General features: G+C 48.9%; 1 protein-coding gene across 4 annotated transcripts in view; it reads left to right on the top strand.

Annotated features, from left to right (window-relative positions):
- The window catches only part of CUX1 (cut like homeobox 1), a 349,252-nt gene that overhangs the window by 171,313 nt on the left and 155,957 nt on the right, over window positions 1–21,982 (top strand). For all 4 annotated transcript variants that reach the window (XM_081054322.1, XM_081054323.1, XM_081054321.1 and 1 more), the window contains exon 4: window positions 20,201–20,279. In XM_081054322.1, the coding sequence (XP_080910448.1) occupies window positions 20,201–20,279 (79 nt within the window). The remainder of the gene's footprint in view (window positions 1–20,200; window positions 20,280–21,982) is intronic.

Raw genomic sequence — 21,982 nt, 5'->3', positions numbered from 1 at the left:
TAGTTGCTGGATTTTCCTCATCAGCATTCCTCCAAGTGCTAGGATGTTCCATCTGGAGACAGAAAGAGATGGGTGTGGAGAGAGGTGGAGGGAGAGAGATACGCCAACCCTCCTTTGTCCCTCAGCCCTCTAGGCCAGGATTCTCCAAGGAGCCCTGTGTGTACCATTGTTCTTCAGCTCACCCCAGTCTGGCATCCACCCCGCTCTCCCCTGACCCTCTTAGTCCTGTGCCCTGTCACCTCAGTGACATTCAGCGCACCTCCCCTCCCCTCTCCGGACACAGTCTTTCTCTTGACAGCCGATGCCACTTTGCTCTCTGGCTTCAATGTTCACCTCTCCGGCTGTTGATCTTTAGTCTCCTTGAGCAATTCCTTCTTTTCCTTCAGACTTCTGAATCACATGTTCTTTGCTCTGGAATCTCGCAGAATGCTGAAAACTCCGATTTCTCTCTCTAACTCGGCCTTCGCTGGGGAGTTCCTGCTCATTGAGACCGCCTAGATTTCACAGGAAATGACGTGTAACTCACAGGCACCTTCCTTTCTCCAACTTCCACACTTCCTGAAATGTGCTCTTCCGCCATTCTCTCCCTTCTTAGGAGTGACTCCCCAGTCCGCCTGGTCGCCTCAGGTGGACGTCTCGCTCACCCTTCTCTCTGCTCACGCCTCCGTGTCCTCGTCCTTCCTCTGCAGTGTGCTCCGGTCTGCCCGATTATTCCCACCTCTGCCACCCACACGCTGGTCCAAAGCGCCGTGTGTCACGGAGACCATGGCAGTGGTTCCCTAACTGGTCTCTGCTCCAGCTCTTACCCACCCCGCCCCTGCCTTTCCTCCATGCATCAGCCGGGATCAAGTCACTTCCTTGCTCAAAACCCTCCAGACTCCCCAGTGCCCTTGAAGTGGACACAGAACCCTGACCTCTCAGCCTTCAGTATGCCTGGCCCAGCTGTCCTCCCCTGCGCCCTTCTCCCAGCCCCCCGCCCAGCCCTCTTTTGCTCATCCTTTAGGGCTTACCTCAGATGTCACACCCTCTGCCCATCAGTCCAAACCAAGGTCCTCTTACTCTTCCTCTTGTAGCACATTGTCCTTTTGTTCAGGGTACTTTTCTCGCCGTGTTTGTGAGTTTATTACGTCCACCACTCTCTAGATTCTCTATGTCTGTATACCCGGTACCTGGCCCTAGTGACGTGTAGTAGGTGTCCATTGGATGGGTGGGGAAGACAGCAGCCCATTTTATAGATGGGGAAACTAAGCCCAGAGAGGGTAAGTAAACTACCCAAAGTCACACAGATGACAATGGCAGGACTGGGCAGCCTGACACGCCAGCCGTATTCTCCAGTGTTGGTGCACTCTGTTATTGCTTGGGGAGTAGGGAGGGTACCTTCCGTCCCTCATCTCAGTCAACCTCCCCAGTCTTGGATAAGGACCATTGGTGTTCATTTTGTGTAAAGTGCTTAGCAAGCACAGCTTCGGGCTCCCCTCGCCTTCTAGCTAGCCCCTCCTGAATCAGGTCTGGCGCGCCGTGCCTTGTCCCGTGTGTACACGAATATCCCTAACTGTGTGCACACCCTTTGTTGCAACCTGATCTGCGCCCCTTGGAGGAGTGGGGCCCAGGCTACCTGCAGACTGTGATTTCATCCCAGTATCACCTGCCGACATGGCTCACATGAGAGGCCAAGTCAGTATTTGCTGCTTGCCTTTATACCGAGGGTCCACTGTAGGTGTAACATACCGTCACTACGCAGAGCCTCAGTGGGGCCACATAGCCCAGCCCCACATTGCCTCCGGTGCTGGGTTTCACTCCTCATATCCGTTCATATTTTTCTTCAGTAAAACCCTGAGAGCTGACTTTGCAGCTCTGGGCCAAATAGGAACTAAAGGCCCATGCCATCTTGAAGCCTATGTTCTAGTGAAGAAAAACAGATAATGAACACAAGGAGTAATGTCGGCTGGTGACAAGTGCTGTGAGGGAAGTCGATGGGAAAGTGGAGAAGAGCAGGAGGAGCAGGGCAGTTTCTTCAAGACAGTTGTCCTAGGAGGCCCCTCCCAGGAGGTGATGTTTGAGGTAAGACCTGAGTGATGAGATGACCAGCTGAGCACAGAGCTGGGGAGAGCAGGACACGTGTTAAGGCTCTGAGGAGGGATGGTGCTGGCTGACCAGAAGCCAAAAAGAAGGCCAAGGGGCACGAGGGAGGGAGGCAGGTCAGCAGGGGCTGGGCAGGTGGGCCTGGTGGGCCGCGATGGTAAGCTGCTGTGAAAGGCTCTGGTCCAAAGGAGAGTTCTGAGTGCAGTGGGAAGCTAAGGCCCCGGGCTCATTGCAGGGCCATTTGACAGACTTGAATCAAACAATAGATGAAATGGATTAAGGTGGGTAACTATTCCATGAATTAGTTGAAAGTTACTGAGAGTTGCAAGGATGTCCTAGGGCCCATATCTGTTGGCGTTGTAACATATTTAAGTGTTCAGATCGAAAGGCCACATCTAAATAAAGCCAGGGTGTCTGAGTGCTTTACTTCAAAGAACATTTCACAGGGAGTTAGAGGACCTGGGAGCCTGCCCAGGCGCTGCCACGCACTCTCCGGTAACCTCCGGCAGCTCCCCGGCCTCTTCTGCTTGTCTTTGCTCATCTATAAAACGAGTGGGTGATGGCAATAGTCAACAGGGAGCCCCGTAGCTCTGACATTCAGTGTGAGCCCCGGGACTAATACTTGGGTTGACTGTCATCAGCAGACAGAAGTGGTCTTTTCCAGCAACTAGAGCTGTTCAAAAATGAAGTGAACTGCTATCTGAGGTAGTGAGTTTCCCGTTACTGGGAGTGTACAAACAAGGGCCAGAGGACCACCTGTCAGGGATGTGGTCAGCTTTAACCCATGCATCTTCAGGGCCCGACACAAATGCCAGACCCTTCAGGTCATCCCCAAATACCACACCAGAAACAAACTTCGCCTTCTCATCTCTGGTAGGGCTTCCTTTGTATCTGTCTTTTGATTTTGAGCCTGAAGACATTCTGCCCTTATATTTTAGATATTGGAACACAGTTTAACTTGCCCTATACTAAGCCTCAGGCTTCTGAAGTCTAGAGGGTAGGCACTGTATGTGTGTGTGCGCGCGTGTGCACAGGCATGTGTACATATTTATGTCCCCACCATGGCTGCACTTCGTGGTTACTGCATTCAGTGTCGTGGGCAGGATGGTGTTAGGGAAGACTGGACCAGGTCGCTGGTTCCTAGAGCTGGACCTCGGATGGATGCGCTGGCTGCATGAGAGTCACCTGTGTCCCCATAAATTCAACTCCCCACACGCCCCCTTCCCCAGTTCTGTTTCATCAGACCTGGGGTGGGATCGAAGGCTCTGATTTTACAAAGTCCACCCCGATGCTCATTCGTAGCAGACGGTAGGAACTACTCCCAAGGCAGTTCTCTAGGTCAAGTTCTGTGACTCTGTGCCACTCTGGCACCTGAGATGGTACGTAAGGAGCTCTTCGATTTAGTTTAAAATTATTTCCAGGTCTCATGTCCTTGGCTTTTGCTCCCGCCAGGCTGGTCTGTTCACTGTCCCCTAAACATGCCTTGTGGTTTCCTGCCTCTGACTTGTTCCTAAGTCACAGCCTGCGTTATTAGAACCTTTTGCTCTTCCTCACCTGTACAAGTCATTTCCATCCTTTACGACCTAACTGGAAGTCTGCCTCCCTCATTCCTTTTCCCGACTGCCTCAGCTTGTTTTTCACTTTTTCCTTTCGAGGGTCTGCATCATCTCTTAGCCTTTGTGTCACCTTCGCCCTCTGAGCTGTTTAGTGAGATATTCTCAGCTGAATTTCTGTCTCGCTCTCGCTTCTCCCCCATCAGTAAGTACTCACTGAGTGCCGTGTACAAGGCTCTGCACTGGTTCCTAGTGACCCACAAGCAAAGTACGACTGGTGCCCCACCCGGAGGCGGCAGACGCATCTGCGAGTTTGGGACACAGAGTCCCTGACAGGCGAGTGTGGGGCAGAATGGGCACCCTGAGGACACCGACAGGCTCTAGCTGGAGGACTGGGGAGGCTTCACAAGGACCCCAACATAGCCTGCTGTCCTGACCTCTTTCCTGGCAGTGACTTTCTTCCTTCTCACGCGACACGGCCATCTTCAGACTCTGGGGCCTTTTCACACATGTGATAGTCGAGGTGACAGTGGTTGCAGTTGTGGTGGTAACGGTGTGTTTTAATTATGTTACAGTAAAATCCGAAGGCCTGGTGATACGGTGTCTTCCTGTAGACTCGCTCCATGATGGCTCAATTAGGGGAGCAGTAGGACTGTGGTTCAATATTCAGGCCAGCTTCCTAATTGAAAACACATTTTCTTCTCCAAAGCTGCAGCTGGTTTGGTTCTGCTCATGCAGAAAAGGATATAACCTTGCATAACATAGGAAATGAACGGTTGAGAGAGAAGCCAAATTCAATTTCAGTCAGATATGTTGAGGCTAAGCCCATGATCTGTGGAAGCAGGGGAGCGAGCCGCGTGCATGTGGAAAGGGGCGTACTCAGCAGTCTATTAATCACGGCCGCCCGCCCGGCGCTGCCGCCACCGCCGGTGCCACCGCGCCAGCGCCGCTCCTCCGACGGGCTGGAGAGCAGCCAAGCACTCCAGAAGTTAACCTCTTAAAGACCTGGAGCTGCTTTCTGTTGAATAAATGTAATTTTGTGGTCAGAAATAAATGCTTGTGATGTAGCAGGAGCTTTGAAAACAACAGCGAGCCAAAGCTATTACAAATTGCCCCGTGTCGTGGAAGTCAACAGCATACATCAAAACTCCGCGTGTACGGCAAATTGATTTCGGCCCAGAGCTCTGCAGCTATTCAATAAAAGTCCTATTAAGCCATTGTATGTAATGAACAATCCAGAGCAAATCTAATATTTTCAGCAGATAATGATTTTTAACATCCTCTCAGTAACCATCGCTAGCGTTCTTGGATGTTTACAACGTGCACCCACGTGTGGTGGGCCCTCCTTGGCTTTCACTTGCTTCTGTGCCGGAGCTCCCGTGCCAGGCAGCCCTGAGCACGGGCTCCCGAAGGGTTCAGCAGCAGACCCTGTCCGTGTGGACGGGCCGGAGGGTTCTGGTGTCCTGGTGCCGGGCACTCAGTCGGTGCCTGGGAAATGTTTGTTGACTTGAAATGAACCGAATTGAAATGGAGGAAAGCGAGCCCAAAGTGCTTTAGAATCAACTAGTAAAATGATAAGTAGGAAGAGTTGACCTGAGACTCTAACGACCAGAGGGTGACAGGTAAGAAATTCGAGGTCCCATGTGACAAAGGCATGTTCCAGTGCCCAGAGGAGCCCTGGGACTCGCCCATTGCACTTGTGTCCCTGGACAGCTCGGGAAACAGGTTCTGTAAGAGGGAACCACGCTGAAGGAGCGGCCACAGTGCATAGGGGTCACCTCCGCAGGGCCACCACATCCCCTGGCTGTCCCACTACGGTGTTTGTGGCAGGCTGTGACCCTGGCCACACTGAGTCATGTCCCACTTTCATGTCAGTCTGCCCTTCCAGACCAAAAGCTTCTGGAAGGCAGGATTTGCTCATTCAGTCTTTCATTCAATACTCACTGAACATGTACTGTGTGCCAGCCTAGACCTGGCATATGGCAGTGAGTCATTAATGCACACACTGCTTCATGGAGCTTCACAGTAGAACAGGGTCTCTGTCCCCAAGCGGCACATAGCAGGTCCTCGGTAAAGGATGGGTAGATGGGGGTGGATGGATGGATGGAGACCCCCAGTGTATAAATCAAAAGCATTCTCTGTCGATAAAAAAGGCTCTATTCTGTCTGCTTGCAGCCCCAGCCCCATTCAGGGAATCATGTGATACCAGGAGTCAGTTGTGCTGTGAAGGAAGGAGCACGGGACCAAGATTTACAGACCTAGGTTTGAGGCCTGGCTGCCTCAAGTCCGCGACCTCGACCTTCACCCACGCAGCTGACCTCTCAGTGCCTCTTTTTCCTCTTACGTTAAATGTGAGGGTTTTGGAGAATAGATTTGAATGAGGATTAGAAGTAATATTTGTCTGTAAGAATAGACTGACGCAAATAGGGATTTTTTTTCCTGGACTAAAATTATTCAACTTGTAATAATGTTCAGTCATATAGTATTTATTTGAATACTGTGGAATTTAAATTACTAGGGTATTTTATTTTCTGCAGATCTCTCTTCCCGTGGAAAAACTCAATCTGGATGTTAATTAGGTTTTACTAATGTTCCATCAATTTAATGCAGTAATTCCTTAAATGAAACTGACACTAAGGACCAGATGGTCAGAAGAAGGACTGTGAACACATGTGCGTGACTCTGGGGAGGGAGAACGGGGACCCTGATAATAGCTGAGAACCCAGAGAAGTTCTGTGACTTCCACGTGGACAGTGCACATTTCACCTCTCCCCCAGGCTATCTCAGACTGCACCCTGCTCTCTCTGCTAATAATTATTTGAACAGCATTTTATGTCTACAAATCACTACTTCGATGATCTCACTCAGCCTTCCCCAACACCCTGTGCTGGGGACATTTTTCCCCAACAGAATGACCAGGCAGGTGGGTGGTTGTGAGTTTGAGGTGCAGAGTGGAGGTGAGGTCTGTGGCCCCCCCCACCTCCAGGCTCTTGGCTTCCTCAAGCCTCGTTATGTCCAGCCAAATGCCACCCTCTTGTCACTACATACTCACCACCTCCAGCAAGTGTTCCCCGACTGCAGGAGGCCACTCCACAGTAGCTTTCAGGCACATGCTCGCGAGCCACCTGCACAGACAAGCCTCGAAACAACTCTCGAGATCAGAAGTGACCGAGCAGGGTCATGGGCTGTAGCCCAGGGGTTTGGACTCAGATACTCCACTTGTCCCATGGAAAGGGCATGACCACTGTTAATTTAAAAAACAACAACAAAAAATCCAGGCTCAGTGTCCATTTCATCTGTGCCCCTGTAAGTACAACTTCCAGAGCCTTCTAAGTTGCCAGCCAGAAGGAGGCAATCTGGCTGGGTGGACCAGCGGCCTCCCAGCTCCTCTCCTCACCAGGGAATGGAACAGGACTTGTCCTCTCTTTCTGCCACTTCTTGGGGCTGCTCCTTGGCCCTGCCCCTGACCCCCTCTCCCAGGCCATCTGTGGGGACCCGGAGTGGCAGGACTGGGGGTGAAGCCCTCCAGCAGGAAACAGAGACAGAGCAGGTTCCTCTGAAACACGACGGACGCTGAGCATAGCCCTTTGGGGAGAGGAAGGAGATCGTCTCTTCAGCTCCAGCTGTGTGCAGAAACTTCACCAGTGTCATGTCCTTTAATCCACACAGCAGCTCAGCCCTAAGAGCTTTATGGTCACTCATGCAGAAAGGATAAAATGGGCCCAGAGAAATCAAGTCACTTGCTTGAAGCCACACAGCTCATCAGCCTTAGAGCTGAGACTTGAACTCCCAACATCTGACGTGAAAGCCTGAACACTTGAGAAATATCTTGAAATTGCTTCAGAAGTAGAAAAGGGAGAGACCTGTAAGATTACACTTTCTTCTCCAGCATAACAAGAGAGAAGCCTACTGGCTTACAGTAGGAGCATGGAAAAGAAAGAAACCAGTTTCTAGGGCTGTTAGGGAAGGAGCCTAGGGGCCTGCCTGGGACAGAGCTGTGCTGCTCAGGGATCCCCTCCAGCTCCTGTTTCAGACCCCCCCACCCAACCCTCAGCCCCGTTCCTCCTCAGGTGTGAGACCATTGGTGTTTGGGGACTTGGGGGAGCAAATCTGACCTGGGGACATAGGGCCTGGCATCCTCCCCGGGTAAACTGAGTGTGTGTTTTCTTGCAAAGCAGTAGACTGGTGCCACTGCCCTCAGAGCACAGCAGGGGGCACATGGGGCTCAGAGGCCTGCTGGCTGGGAGCACTTCCCAGTATCCATGCTGGGCTTGGCACCTCTGTCTAGGGATGGAGAAGCAGCCTCCGTGCGAGGGGCACGCACGCTGCTCCTTCCCCTGTCACTCCCCTGCCTCCTCTGCGGTGCCCTCCCGCCTCTGATGGCTCCTTCCCAGGGAGGCAGCTTACAGGAGCAGAGAGAGCCCGACAGACCACAGGTGTGGAAACCGGACAGGTCTAGATTTGAGTCCTGACGTCCTCCTTACCAGTGTGCCCTTGAGTGAGTCATTGTAGCTTCTGTCTCATCCTTATGAAACACCAGCCCTGCGGAGTAGAGATGTTGTATGCAGATATTTGAAGATCATGCAACTGCACATGAATCCATAATTATCTCCAAATAAAATATTAAAAATTAAAAACTGAAAAAGGATGCTGTAAAGCAGTGCTGGATGGTAGTTCTAGCTGGACCTCTGAAATCCTGGTGCTCCCCCCGGAATCAGCCCCAGCCTTCAGGGGCTGTCGCTGCACATCTCCTCGTCCATGTTCCCGGAGCCACTTGGGGGCCGAGGTTCCAAACTTTGGCTCAGGCCTGGGCCTGTCTTCCTAGATCAGGCTCCCCTGGAGCGCTCCCTTTGGGCCTTTTCCAACTTAAAACCCTTCACCCACCCCCAGACACACTCACCGCTGCATTCCCCATCTCCGGTGGTGACCAGCCCCCCAGCCACCCTGGCTAGAACTCTGGGAGGACCCTCGTCCACCTTCAGACCCTGTGAATTCTGCTTCCCTCACCTCACTCTGACTGGCTCCCCACTTCCCAACACAGCTTCCTCTGTCTCTGTCCTGGACTGTCACTCCCAACCCCTCAGCGACTCAACCTCCTGTGGAGTGGCCTTGCCACCCAGTGATCACCTGGTAGCTTCCCTCCCCCTCAGGCCTCTGCCTCCCTGCTCAGCCCCCCTGCTCCAGGCACAGCAGGATCTGCATTTCTCTGAACGGGTCCTTCTGTCCCAGCAGCCTCCTGTCTGCGCTCAAGCCCCGCCCCCAAAGCCCCGCCCCTCCCACTGCCCCGAAAGCTGACCTGTCATCTTGAAAACTCACCTTAAGTGTACAAAGCACAAGATGCAGAACAGTATCTATCACCTACCACTTGTGTTTTGTTTTCTAAAAAGGAAGACAGTGTCGGTATACAGATGCTTATAAATGCATAAAATATTTCTGGATAGATACACAAGAGAATCTTTGCCTGTGGGCCAAGCAGCTGGGTGGGCACGGATAGGAAGAAGACATACCTTTCACTGTATACTTTCCTTGCGGTGGTGGAGGGGGGAATTTTCTTTTTACAATTAAATGGTTTTTAGTATATTCACAAAGTTGCACAACCGTCACCACTATCTAATTCCAGAGTATCTTCATTATGTCATAAAGAAACCCCAAACCCATTAGGTGTCACTCCCATTCACTCCACCCCAGACTCTGGCAACCACTGATTTACTTACTTTGTATCTCTATAGATTTGACCATTCCCAACGTTTTATGTAAATGAAATCATACACTATGTGGTCTTTTGTGACTGAATTCTTCCACACATCGTAATGTTTTCAAGATTTATCAATGTTGTATCACGTATCAGTACTTCATTCCTTTATTTGGCTGACAGATTATCCAGTGTATAGATATGCCACGTGTTACTTATCCATTATCAGTTGGTGGCCATTTGGGTTTTTGCCACCATTTGACGATTATAAAAGATCCTGCTGTGAACTTTCAAATACAATTTTATGCCCAGGTATATGTTTTCATTTTTCTTGGGCGTGTACCCAGAAGTTGAATTGCTGGGTCATATAGGCACTCCATGTCTGACACTTTGAGGAACTGCCAGACCGTTTTCCAAAGAGGCTGCATCATTTTACGTTTGCGTCCACCGTGTATGTCAGGGTTCCAGGTTCTCTAAAGCCTCTCTCACTTACCATCATCTGTCTTTTTGATCATAGCCACCTTAGTGGGTGTAAAGTGGTATTTCCTTGTGGTTTTGGTTTACATTTCCCTAATGACCATTGATGTTGAACATCTTTTCATGGGCTTACTGGCCATGTATATCCTCCTTTGAGAAATGTCTATTCAAATCCTTAGTCCACTTTTTAATTCAGTTAGTTGTTCAGTTGCAAGAGATCTTTTATTGTTCAGTTGCAAGAGATCTTTATGTAGTCTGGATACTAGTCCCTCATCTGATACATGATGTGTAAAAATTTTCTTCCATTCTGTGGATTATCTTTTCATTTTCTTGCTGATGTTCTCTGAAGCACAAAAGTTTTAATTTTGATGAAATCCAATTTATTGTTCTTTGGTTGTTTGTGCTTTTGGTGTCATAGCTAAGGTCACAAAGATTTATATCTGTGTTCCCCTTTAAGAGTTTTGTAGTTTTAGCTTTTACATTTTGGTCTTTGATTGATTTTGAGGTAATTTTTAGATATAGTGTGAGGTAGGCATCCATCCATGTTCTTTTGCATGTGGATAACCAGTTGTCCCAGCACCATCTTTTGAAAGATTGCTCTCCCCCTCCCCTCCCATTGAATTATGTTTTTACTCTTGTCAAAAAGCAATTAACCATAAAATACAAAAGGGAATAAACAAAGCAGTTAACTAGCACGTGAGGGTTTATTTCTGGACTCTCTAGTCCACTAATCTCTGTGTCTGTCCTTAAGCCAGTGCCACAGAGTCTCGGTTAATGGAGCTTTGTACTAAGTTTTGAAATTGGTATGAGTCCTTCAACTTTGTTTTTCGTTTTCAGGATTGTTTTGGCTATTTTGGATCCCGTGTATTTCCATGTGACTCTTAGGATCCACTTGTCAGTTTCCGCAATGAAGCCATCTGGGATTTTAATAGGCATTGCATTCATTCTGTAGATCAATTTGGGACTTTTGCCATCTTACAATATGAAGTCTTCCAATCCATGAACATTTCTTAATTTTACTTTCAGATGGTGTATGGCTAGTGTATATATAGGAAGACAGTTGATATTTGTGTATTAATATTGTATTGTGCAGCCTTGCTGAATGTTGTATATGTTTTTATACCTTTAAAATTTTCTACTATATACATATATTATCTATTCACAAAAAATAGTGTTTTAAAAATCCCAAGTAGGTGTACATCATCTGGAAAGCTTTCCCCACAGTCCGGCTGTGGTTTACTTATGGAGGGATGAGGGGACGGCACCGCCCATCCCTCTACGAGTAAAAATAGAAGGCTCTGGATAGGGCCGCACACCGTCAGGCACATTTTAACCACTCTGTGAAGGATTGTATTGACCAAATGATGGAATGCATAAACTAGTAAGTGAGATGGGCAGCTAGCACATTCCACCTCTGAAGTGCTCTGCTGTTTGCAGAGGTTTTCCTGCTGTTAAGCTGTGATCTGCCTTCCTGTAGCTTCTACCTATTGGTTCCATTTTTGTACTCTGGGGAGAGAGAAGATAGCTAATCCTTCTTCCCCACAACAGCCCGTCAGATATATCTTGACAGCCAGCATGTCAGTTGTACATGAAAGGGCTTTGTGAACTGTAAAGGAAGGCAGAAATGCTTGTTGCTGTTTTTATTGTCTTTATTATTATCGTCATGTTATCCCTGCCACAGATCTTCTCTCCGTGACCTCACATCCTCATTTCACTACTCATTCTTCATGGCACCATCTTCTTCGGGACTTCTCCAGTGTTCTTAGGAACCTTGGGGGTGGGGGTGATTAAGGAATGTTTCCATCAGTGTATGTAAAACACAGTTTTGTGTCATTACAGGTCTATACTGCATTGCTTTTATAACCAAAACTGCCCGTGGGATTTGTCCATCCTGCTTTGAGCACTGTAGGGATTTCCAGTAAGTCCTGTTATTGGGGAGTGTCATGCACATGATTCTTCCTAACTGAAATCCATCCAGGTGTCGCAAATCATGAACTGACCTTGAGAAACAAAGCTGGTGGTAGCAGTGGGCTCTCGTGCTCGTTCCAACCTCTCTTCTCTCCACATCTCTCCAGAGGTGACCAGGGTGCTCCAAAGAGGGGCTCCCTCCACACCAGGTCCTCTCTGGTCTCCCCCTAGAACTCTTTAACAGCAGTGGCAGGGCTAGTACTTACCAAACGTTAAGTAAACGTGTAGCTAGAGGAGAATTACTGGGCCCTGTCTGCTCTTGTGATCTTCCTTCAGCAAACATATCTATCTGTTCCTTTTACGTGGCTGCGTTCACTTAAAATTAGAACTCCGAAGCTGCAGACACGTCTGTTTTGGACAGGACCTTCGTCATTCTCTGTTGACTTCTGGTATTCCAGGTGACTCTTCAAATCATATTTTACTCTTGAAAGAATTCTGCACACAGAGGTAGAGTGATACAAAATTCTTCTCTCATATCCCTAGGGCTCTTGCTGATCCTTATTGGCCTATAGTCCAGCAGGGCACATCGATTTGAAAATTCTGTTAATGGGATGTGTTTATTTCTAAATCATTAGCTTATAAATTCCCGGGGTGCTGGCTAGTGGATTATGTCTGAGTGCACTGTTGTCACTGTGGTGTCTTAAATGTTATCTAAGTGTCTTCATCCCTCAAGACTTTAAGCATTTTGGTTTTCTGATAGCAAAGGAGGACAGCCTGTGGTGTAGTGGAAAGAAAATGCTGGAATTGGATTTCTTGGGGAAGTTCCTGATGTTCAGTCGGTTTCTGTACACTCCAGACCATGTCTGATACTTAATGTGGGAGGTTCTCACATTTCATGTTACGACATCTCACCAAGGAGGGAGGTATTCACCAAACCAATGAAGAAACCAAGGTGTACAGTTAAAGTAACCCGCCTCCAGGTCATTCAGCAAGCCCGCCTGGGTTTGGGTGCAAACCCGTCTGTGTGTCTTCATAGCACAAGTTCTTTCCACCAACCACACGGCCTCCAGCCCCAGGCCAGCCTCAGTGCACTGTGCTGGGGGGTCGTCATATACTTGGTTGGAGTTGGGGTTGCTTAAGGGCCCGGTTCGGAGTGACCCTGTAAGTGTTTACATCTGAGAAGTGGCACTGCCAATATGGCGGCTCCTTCACCATTTACAGCAACCAAGATTTATTCTCCCCACTTCAGACAAAGAAACTGAGGAACGGAGAGGTTAGTTCATGCTGGAGCTGGGACTCAACCCTGCTCTTCCAATGGCATATCCAGGCTCGTGGCCCCAGCTGGCACTGTTCTGCTGCTCCTTTGCCTGGTGAGGCCTGGGCGACAGCCTGGAAAGATGAGCCTTTCCATTTCAAGGTACACAGCACTCGGCAAGCATCAGCACCAGTCTCTGATTCACACTTTTTGGGTGATCCCTGGGCCTTTGTGTGTATCTGCCTCACAGCTGGCGTGACCAGGCACCCTGTGTGTGGCCTGTGGGGAAGGCCCCGCTGGGCAGCATTGGGGTGCCTGCAGCAGCCCACTCTGCATAGCGTCCTTCTCCGTACGTGTGAACTACATGTGTAGCAGTGGTACACACAGACGGAGGCCACGCTCAGGGAGGTTGTGTGGGCCAGTGGACAGCAGAGCGCTCACAGTAACAATTGCACCAGCAAGAGTGTTCCATGCCCTCCAAACACTAGGCCCAGGCGGAGGCACTTTGCACACATGCCTTTTTAATGCAATAGTCCCCCCTTACCTGCGGTTTCACTTTCTGTGGTTTCATTACCCGAGGTCAGCCACAGTCCAGAAATATTAAATGTTCAAGTCCAGAAATAAGTAATTTATAGGTTTTAAATTTTGTGGCATTCTGAGCATCATGGTAAAGTCTCCCACCATCCTGTTCCAGCCGGACATGGACCCACCTGTGTCCAGCGTCTCCCGCCCGGCAGTCAGCAGCCGTCTTGGGCATCAGATCAGCTGTTGCAGTATCTCAGTGCTTGTGTTCGAGTTACCCTTGTTTTACTGAATAATAACACATTCACATAACTTTTATAACAGTATGTTGTTATAGTTGTTCTACTTTTTTATTACTTATTGTTAATCTCTTACTGTGCTTATTTCATAAATTAAACTCTGTCATAGGTATTCTGTTCCGGAAAAACAGTATACATAGGTTTCGGTACTATCCCTGGTTTGGGGCATCCACTGGGTGCCTTGGGCATATCCTCCGAGGACAGGGGGTCTACTGTCCTCACTGAAAGCCCGTGAGGAGGTCTTCTCTCCACTTTAGCGATGACCTCACCTCCAGCCGCAAAGCCCTCCCTTCTCTCGCCCCTGCTGCCGCTGCTGCCTGGTCTCCTTGCTCTGCCGGGAGCGGTGTGCTAAACTAGATCAGAGCCGGGCTGCCATGACTTCCCACTGTTGAGACTAGACTACACTCTGGTGGGTAGTAAAAGCTTTCCTTAAAGCTTTTCATTATAGGAAACTGCCTTCCCCACTCTGATCTTCCAAAGTAATCAATGCTGCAGAATTCAGCAGTGAGTTTCAAGGACTCCCTTGGCCTGTGCAGCTTTCTCGCCTGAAATCCACCCTCGTTCATTCACAGACACTTCCCAGGCAGCCTCCTGTGCTAGTTAAGACCTGGGTACGGGGGTAGAGAGAGGACGGCGCCTCTGCCCAGGCCTAGAACAGCCCACAGAGTGGTGGAGAGGAAGCTCACAGACATGAGTCGTCACGCAGTGTGGGAAGTGGCAGAGAGGGATTTACAAAGAGCTCAGGTGGCACAAGGACCCAGTGACCAGTGGTGGCTGGGAAGTCCCGAGGACACCACAAGGAGGCATGAAGGGAGAACTGGTGAAAAGGCATTCTGGGCAGAGGACATAGGGCGTGAAGCCCTGGAGGCGCGAGGGGCATGAGGTGTTAAGGGGACTGCAGCTGGGTGTGGTGAAGCGTGGTCAGTTGGCAGCATAAGCAAGAGCAGTGTGGGGAAGGTTATGGAACTCCAGCCTAAGGATGTAGTTTGGGAGTGAGGAGAAGCCGAAATGCACGGTCGCCACATGTTCTCTCTGGGCTCTAGGACAGTGACCAAGGGCCACTGAAGGACTCATCATGCCCCATGGAGAGGCTGCAGTGAGGGAGACCCGATGGGTACTTGTCTGCAGTGTCCAAACGGGAAATCCTGGGGAGCTTCAGTTAAGGCTGAAGCATCAAAGGAGGGAAAACCTGACATCAGAGGGCGAGAAAGCACCCACGTGGAAGGGGCCCTGACACCACAAGTCACGTGGCTGTGGGTAGAGATGTGCAGTGCCTCCGACAGGGAGGATGAGCAGAGGTCGGGAGCAATAATTTGACAAAATACCATAGACCACTCTGTTGGCACCCAAACAGTTGGGTACTTTCTTACTCTTCTGTGTGTTAGGGATGTCTCAGGTGATTTTTATGAACTTGGTCTCCAAACATGGCCTTACTACTGTAAGCAGATATTGATTGTGTGAGATTTAGAACCTTTCTATAGACCTTTATTTTTTTTTAATTTAATTGGTATTACAAAAAAAAAAAACAAACTCAGCATTATAAAGTGCTGTTGCTGGAAAGGTGACTGTTGGGTCCAGGAAACTCGCCGTGGAAGCCCTTGGGCATCTCGCTGGAGTGAGGACGTACATCTCACTGCAGAGAGAGTGCTCTCAGGTGTGAGCAGCGGAAAAGATGGTTCCAGTGCTCTCACTGCAGCCAGGTGGCTGTCACCGTATGAGCACGTGAAACAAATGCTTACTGAACAAACCACTCTTTACATATTAAGCATTTTCATAAAGACTTAAAACTGGGTACCTCAACCATTTGCTCACTTCTGTGGATAAAACAGTTGACCAATTTAGATAAATTTTCATTCACGCAATGAAAATGTATTGAACACCTACTGTGTTCTAGTCTTTGGGAGGAAAGGCTGCTGAGTCGAAAGCATAGTTTGGGCTTTCAAGGAATTTAGGCTCTCCCAAGGGAGCCTTATCTGCAGTTCTGGAACAGTCCCATGTGGTTATGGGAGTGGCTGCAGCAGGGAGATGGATCAGCGGAGCCTCCAGGATCAGAGGAACATTCCTAGGAGGCGCCTTCCAGGCTGCGGGGAAATTGCTCATGTATTCAGGGAACAGGGAGTAGCCGGGTGGGGCTGGCGTGCCAGGCGTGGCAGGAGGGGAGGCTGATCCCTGGAGCAGAACAGGTTTTCCCCAGGGCCTGGGCCTCAGCAGTCACAATTTCCCTAGATCTGCCCCAGTCCTGCCACCTGCCCTTGCCCCTTCTGAAAATGGCTTTAAGGGAGTCGGGATGGCAAGCAGAATCTCTACCTCGGGCTGAATGTCTAACTTCACTTCATCCTTTTGACCGTCTGTGCCTTCAAACCTCACCACAAACCTTTTCTCATTCACACGTCTCCTCCCCTCGTGTGAGGAGCCGCCACGCCAAGCCAAGCCCCGGCTCACCATCCTAAAGGCTGGCAGCGCACGGGCCTGCGTACCTGTAGCAGGCAGGCATGGAGAGTGGAGGGCATGAAGATGAGGGTGACAGTCTTTCGTCCCAACTCACAGAATGACAAGGGGACAGACAGGGCCTCGCTTCCCGGGCTGTAGCTGTGGGCCCCTAGAAGAAAGTTCTTGCACGTGACAGATTCATTGTTGTGGAGCCCTGCCCTGTCCACGCACTGAGCGCTTTATTCACACAAGCTCGGCTAACCACCCATCCCTGGAGGTGGCCTTTCTTACCTTGTACAGATAAGGCCGCTCAGCCTGGCTCCAGGTCCACCTTCTTCCCTCCAAACTCAGAACCGTGCCTGTTGGAGGGAACCCCCACACACATTCTGGGGAAAGGGGCTCACTCTAGGCCTCAAAGCACAGGTTGGTCTTCATCAGGCAGAGATGCAAGTGAAGGGCTTTCAAGTAAGAGGACATGTAGAAATAGGATGTCCCGGGCACAGCAAGGGAAAGCCCACCACAAAGAGGGAGCTGGAGAGAACAGACCAAAACTCAAACTCTGAGGCCCGGTCCTGGACAAGGGCTCTGGCCATGGGAAGGAGTCCAAAGAGTGAACAAGCATAGAAAGTATCAAAATTCCCAGAATCAACACATTCTTCCAGGTTTGGAAATTTTACAAGGGGGTCGGGGGACCTCATCGAGTAGAAATTCAACCATGCGTGGGTACTCATCACCTCGCTTACAGAGAACCTCATTGTCCAGTTGTTTAACAGATAAATTCAATTCATTGGCCTGACTTCGTTCTTTTAGGACTGGGTTTGAATGTTCTTGCATTTGTGGAAAAGGGAACAGGAAGAGGGCTCAGAAGCATAGTCTCTGTATTAGTTTGCTAGGGCTGCTGTAACCAAGTGCCACAAAGTGAGCGACTTAAACAACAGACGTTTGTTTATGTCTCACGGTTCTGGAGACCAGAAGGCCAAGAGCCAGGTATCCACGTGGTTGGTTCCTCTGAGGGCTGTAAAGGAGAATCCAGTCCAGGCCCCTCCCCTGGTTTCTGGTGCTTTCTGTGATCTTTGACAGTCCTTGGCTTGTGGACGCACCACCCCAACCTCTGCCTTCACGTTCAGGTAGAGGTCTCCCTGTTGGGGGTCTGTCTCAGTGTCTAAATTTCCCCTTTTCGTAAGTCCTTCTGGATTAGGGCCCACCCTAATGATCTCATCGTATAAAAACTTGATCACTTGCAAAGACCCTATTTCCAAATAAGATCACGTTCGTAGGTTTTGGGAGTTAGGACTTGAACATCTTTGGGGGGGGGGGGACACAATTCAACCCACACCAGTCCCCAAATGTGCTGTGTGGATTACCAACCCCCACCTCATGTCCCCATCAACAGTGCAGACAGGAGACTGGAGGTGGCATTTTAGGAGCCTGCTGGATCCCCTTCTTTGCCCACCACCGAGACAGTCACCCTCTGTGAGGTCAGTCAGAATACTTGGGAAGTGAGGGTCTCTGTGGGTATCGAGAGGGGTGGAGAGCAGCCAAGGCATCTGGGCATGCACTCTCAGGCGAGAGAAGGACCCAGCATGCAGCGAGTGTTCCAGACATCTGGAGAGGCAACTCCAAATCCATTATTACTCAAAACATCTGTATATGTGGTAGTTAGGTACAATGGAAATAGTACTAAGACATTTTCCAAAATTTGTTATAGACACTGTAAAAGATTTATGAAAGCACAATATGAAATTTTACGTATGGTTTGATTTCAAATATACGTATACATGTTTTTAACAGCTTTCTTGAGATATTGAGATACTCACATACCATATAATCCATCCATTTAAAGTCTGCAGTTCATTGACTTTTACTGTACCAGTAGTCACGAAATTATGCAACCATCATCACAATCAATTGTAAGACATTTCGCCACCCCACAAAGGAACCTTGTCTCCCTAGCTGTCATCCTCCAAACCCCATCCTCTCTGTCCCCAGCCCTAGACAACCACGCATCTACCGACTGTCTCTAGTTTTCCTGTATGCCTGCATTTCATTCAACTATATATTTCTTAAAGTAGAAAAAACAGTTGAGGGGAACTACAGACCAGACAGAGGGTGACTTCTACCAGTGAACAGCAGAAGTAGGATTTTAACGTTCTTCTCTTTATTTTTGATATTTTTCTCATTGTACAATGAGCATGAATTGTAATAATCAGAGAAAAAACATTATTTTAAAAATAGAGAACTGTCTTGTCATATGTAAGTAGCCGAATGGATTATTCTAAAAACTTCTCCAACACCTAAATCACAGCCTTATTTTATGGGAGGTAAAAATGTGTCAAATTCCACACAGCTGACTTCAGATAGCAATTTTGGAGCATAGTTGTGTGAAGTGGAAATGCTTGCATGGCACCGGTGTGTGTGCTCTGCGTGGGATTTCCTGAGACCCAGCTCCCACTTCAGGGTCTTCCCGCCCCTCATTGGGTGACCTCTCTGAGCCCTCAACAAATTGTGGCTTGTCTCAGGTGAGAGGTCCTGTAATTAAACCACATCCTTTTGCCTCTTTAATAACATTGGAGACGGAGAGTATAATTCTGTGAGGGGACAGGAGGAATATATAATTTAGTGTCCTATTTCTGAGCCAGTATGTACTTCGAGCATGTAGCGTCTTGTATGCTACATGTGTAAAAGGGATCTGTTGTCTCAGCAAGTGTGTTCTGTGGGCAAAATGCGTACTGAGTCCGTTTCACATTCGGAGGCTCTTTGGATGTGTGTCCAGCACGCTCGGGAGTTCCACGTGTCACCGTTCTCTGATGGATAGACTTTACCCTGAAGGAAAACTCGCTCAGCCGGGTTAGTTCACCAAGCAAACTGGTCCTGGCCAGCAGCACAGACACGCGCCTGCTGCCTGAGCTAGAAACCTGGGCGCCATCCTTGACTCGCCTGGTTCTTCTGTGCCTCACGTCGACTCAGTTGGACCTTAATCTCCATGATGGGCCTCCTCTCCTCGAGTCCCAACCCCCTGACCTGCACACTTCTCACCCAGGCGAAGACAACAGCCTCTGAACGGTTGCCTCCTTCCTGTCCCCTCCTGTCCTTCCACTCTTATGGCCAGACAGTGAAGGTCATCTTCCTGCACGAAGGGCACCAACGGCCCAGCATGATCGGACCTCCTCATCTGTCCAGTCTCGTCGCCCACCACTCCTCCCATGTTTCCCTGGTGTGCTGCAGCCCCACTCGTGGATTCTGTAAATTCCATGGTCAGAACACTAGCGGACACGTGACTGTCCTAAAATAGAATGCAGAACCATGTGCGTGGGTGTATATTTCCAGGGGACGGTCTTGGCTTTCCAAAAATTCTTAAAGAGGATCTGTGAATACCCAGGTTTAAGAACTCTGCTCCGGGTGTCTGAGTGTGTTCTTCCCCTTTCGTCTGTGTCTCACCTTTCCAACCAGGTGAACAGCTCCGAGGACGGACATCACCTGCTTTCCTGCTTGATGTCCCTTTCTCCGTGTCCCTGTGTCCCTGCTTACATAACACTTTCTAGCTGGGATTTCATTACTTATTTACATACCTGTTACCCCTCCTGGCCCATGGGCTCTTGGGTAGGAGCTGCCCCTCTCTGCCCAGGACACAGTCAGTTCTTAGCAAATACTCACAGAAGAAGGAAAGAGACCAAGAAGGGCGCTGCTCTCTACTCTATGAAAGGACCACATGCGGTTGGGCGATGGCACTGAGTGCTGAGAAGACTTCATCTCAGAGCGCTGCCCCTGCCTCGTGCACCTTCCGGGTCTGGGCCCATGTGGATTGTCTGCCTGTCGTGTGTCTGTGGACATTTCCTCTAAGAGGTTGAAGGCCCAGCTGTTTGGCATTTACATGGAGAAATCAGACTTCCATTTGTCGTGGGAAGTCACTAGTTGCATAATGATTTTTAAATGACGTCTTGACAAATTCTGAGCTCTTTGTTTTTCTTCCATTCCCTTTCAGATTGATGCACTGAGTAAAAGAAGCAAAGAGGCTGAGGCAGCCTTCTTGAATGTCTACAAAAGATTGATTGATGTTCCAGGTAAGCCTGTGCCCTGATAGCCCACTAGTGGGCATGGTGTCTGGAGACCTGGTGGGTTTTAGTCTTATTCTTCGCAGCTTTCCTAAGCAAATTACGCCATCAATGGCAACTTCCCTATGAAACCGAGGAGTTCTGGGATCGTGAATTTTCCAAAACCCAGGCTTTGGGTAAGTTTGGAAATTAGATGCACATTCGTTAAAGTAAACACATAACCTCCAGTTGATGCCTTTGTAAATACAGAAACTCAAATCTGTGTGGCTACCTGTAGCTTTGGTATAAAATGTGGCATGTTTCACGGCGAAGAAATAGAACTTGTGTGTGTTCAGATGTGTGTTAAGATGTCATGGGTGTTTGTGGTTCTGGACGGACTGATTCCACATTCAGGAACAGCCTGAACAGGGCACCTGGAATGCCTCACTCCCCTCCCAGGTCACCCAGGGAACCAGTAACCTCTGGCCAGGTCTTTCTCTTATTTAAGACTAATAGCCAAGGGCAAGTGGTAGCCCAATTAGCTACAACCAAGTATGTGGATTACTGGCATTACAAGAACTACTTTAAAAAGCAAAGCAGAAACAGGCCTCCTTTACATCTGAACTTGCATTCTAATTCAGGTCTCTCGTGGGTTTTGCTGTCCCCTCTGGGAGCTGGGGTTAATAGAGGCTACCCAGGACCTTGTTCTGCGGTTTTTTTACCACATTCCTTTTCCTTTCTGGACCTCAGTTTTCTCATTTGTGAAATGGAATGGTGTAGGGGAACAGCCTAGTGATAGACAATGGTTTTCTTTGTTCTAAACTTTTGTTGTCATAGGAGCTTATCCAGCGCTTGGTTCCAAATTCCAGCCTTTGGTTTTCTGTAGGAGGAAAGTAGGGGTTCTCCGAAGACTGACTGTGGCTCAAGGAAGGCATCTTCACAGCACATGGGTTTCTTGATGCCTAGCGGTGCTCTTTCCTGGGCACTGCAGTGTGGCTGTCCCACAGCATGATCTTGTGCGCATGCGAGTTTTGTGTTGGTGACTTAGTTGAAAGGCTCATTTCATCTTTGTCAAAGACCCAGAGAGCCTTTAGGTACTATTTGCTAAATAACCTACATTGTTTTCTAAAAGTCCAGTTTGTACCTAGGTTTTCCTTTAGTGAAGTTTCTAACTGGGCAGCCACTCTAACAAATTGTTGGGTTTCTTTTTCTGCAATTATTTTCCATCCTAATTTCCCATAGAAAAAGACAAAACCATTGTTTTCTCATCAATTCTCCTCTTCGACTGAGCAGGCCCTACTTGTGTACATATAAAATTTTACAGAATTTTGATCATAATATTGGCACATATTTACATTCTCTTTTTTTCACTTAACATTATACCATCAGCATTTTTCTCATATTGGTGATAGCCTTTGTAATTGTCATTTTGGGCTGGAGAATTAAAGTTTGTGGTTTCAATTTAAGGTGGCGGGAGCAAATGTTTAATGTTTTCCATGGCTTTCCATAATAATCAAAGTCCATCGGTGTGCCACATAGATCGCTTTTACCCCCATCCCAGGTGTTTCTTCCTTACAAATGCTGTGACCTGACAGACATAACAGGTTCCTTGAGAAGCAGGAGTGGAGCTCAGATCCACTGTACCTGTGTTTGGAAGTCTGCTTACCGCTGAGGGGAGTAATCCTGTGGCCGAGGCTGACAGTGAGGGCCTGGTCCATAGCGCTGCGTTTACT

This window comes from Rhinolophus hipposideros (genome assembly GCF_964194185.1).
Source record: "Rhinolophus hipposideros genome assembly, chromosome: 7".
Taxonomy (NCBI): Eukaryota; Metazoa; Chordata; class Mammalia; order Chiroptera; family Rhinolophidae; genus Rhinolophus; species Rhinolophus hipposideros.
The sequence above is the reverse complement of the archived record's forward strand: the minus strand, read 5'-3'. Positions and strand labels throughout refer to the sequence as shown.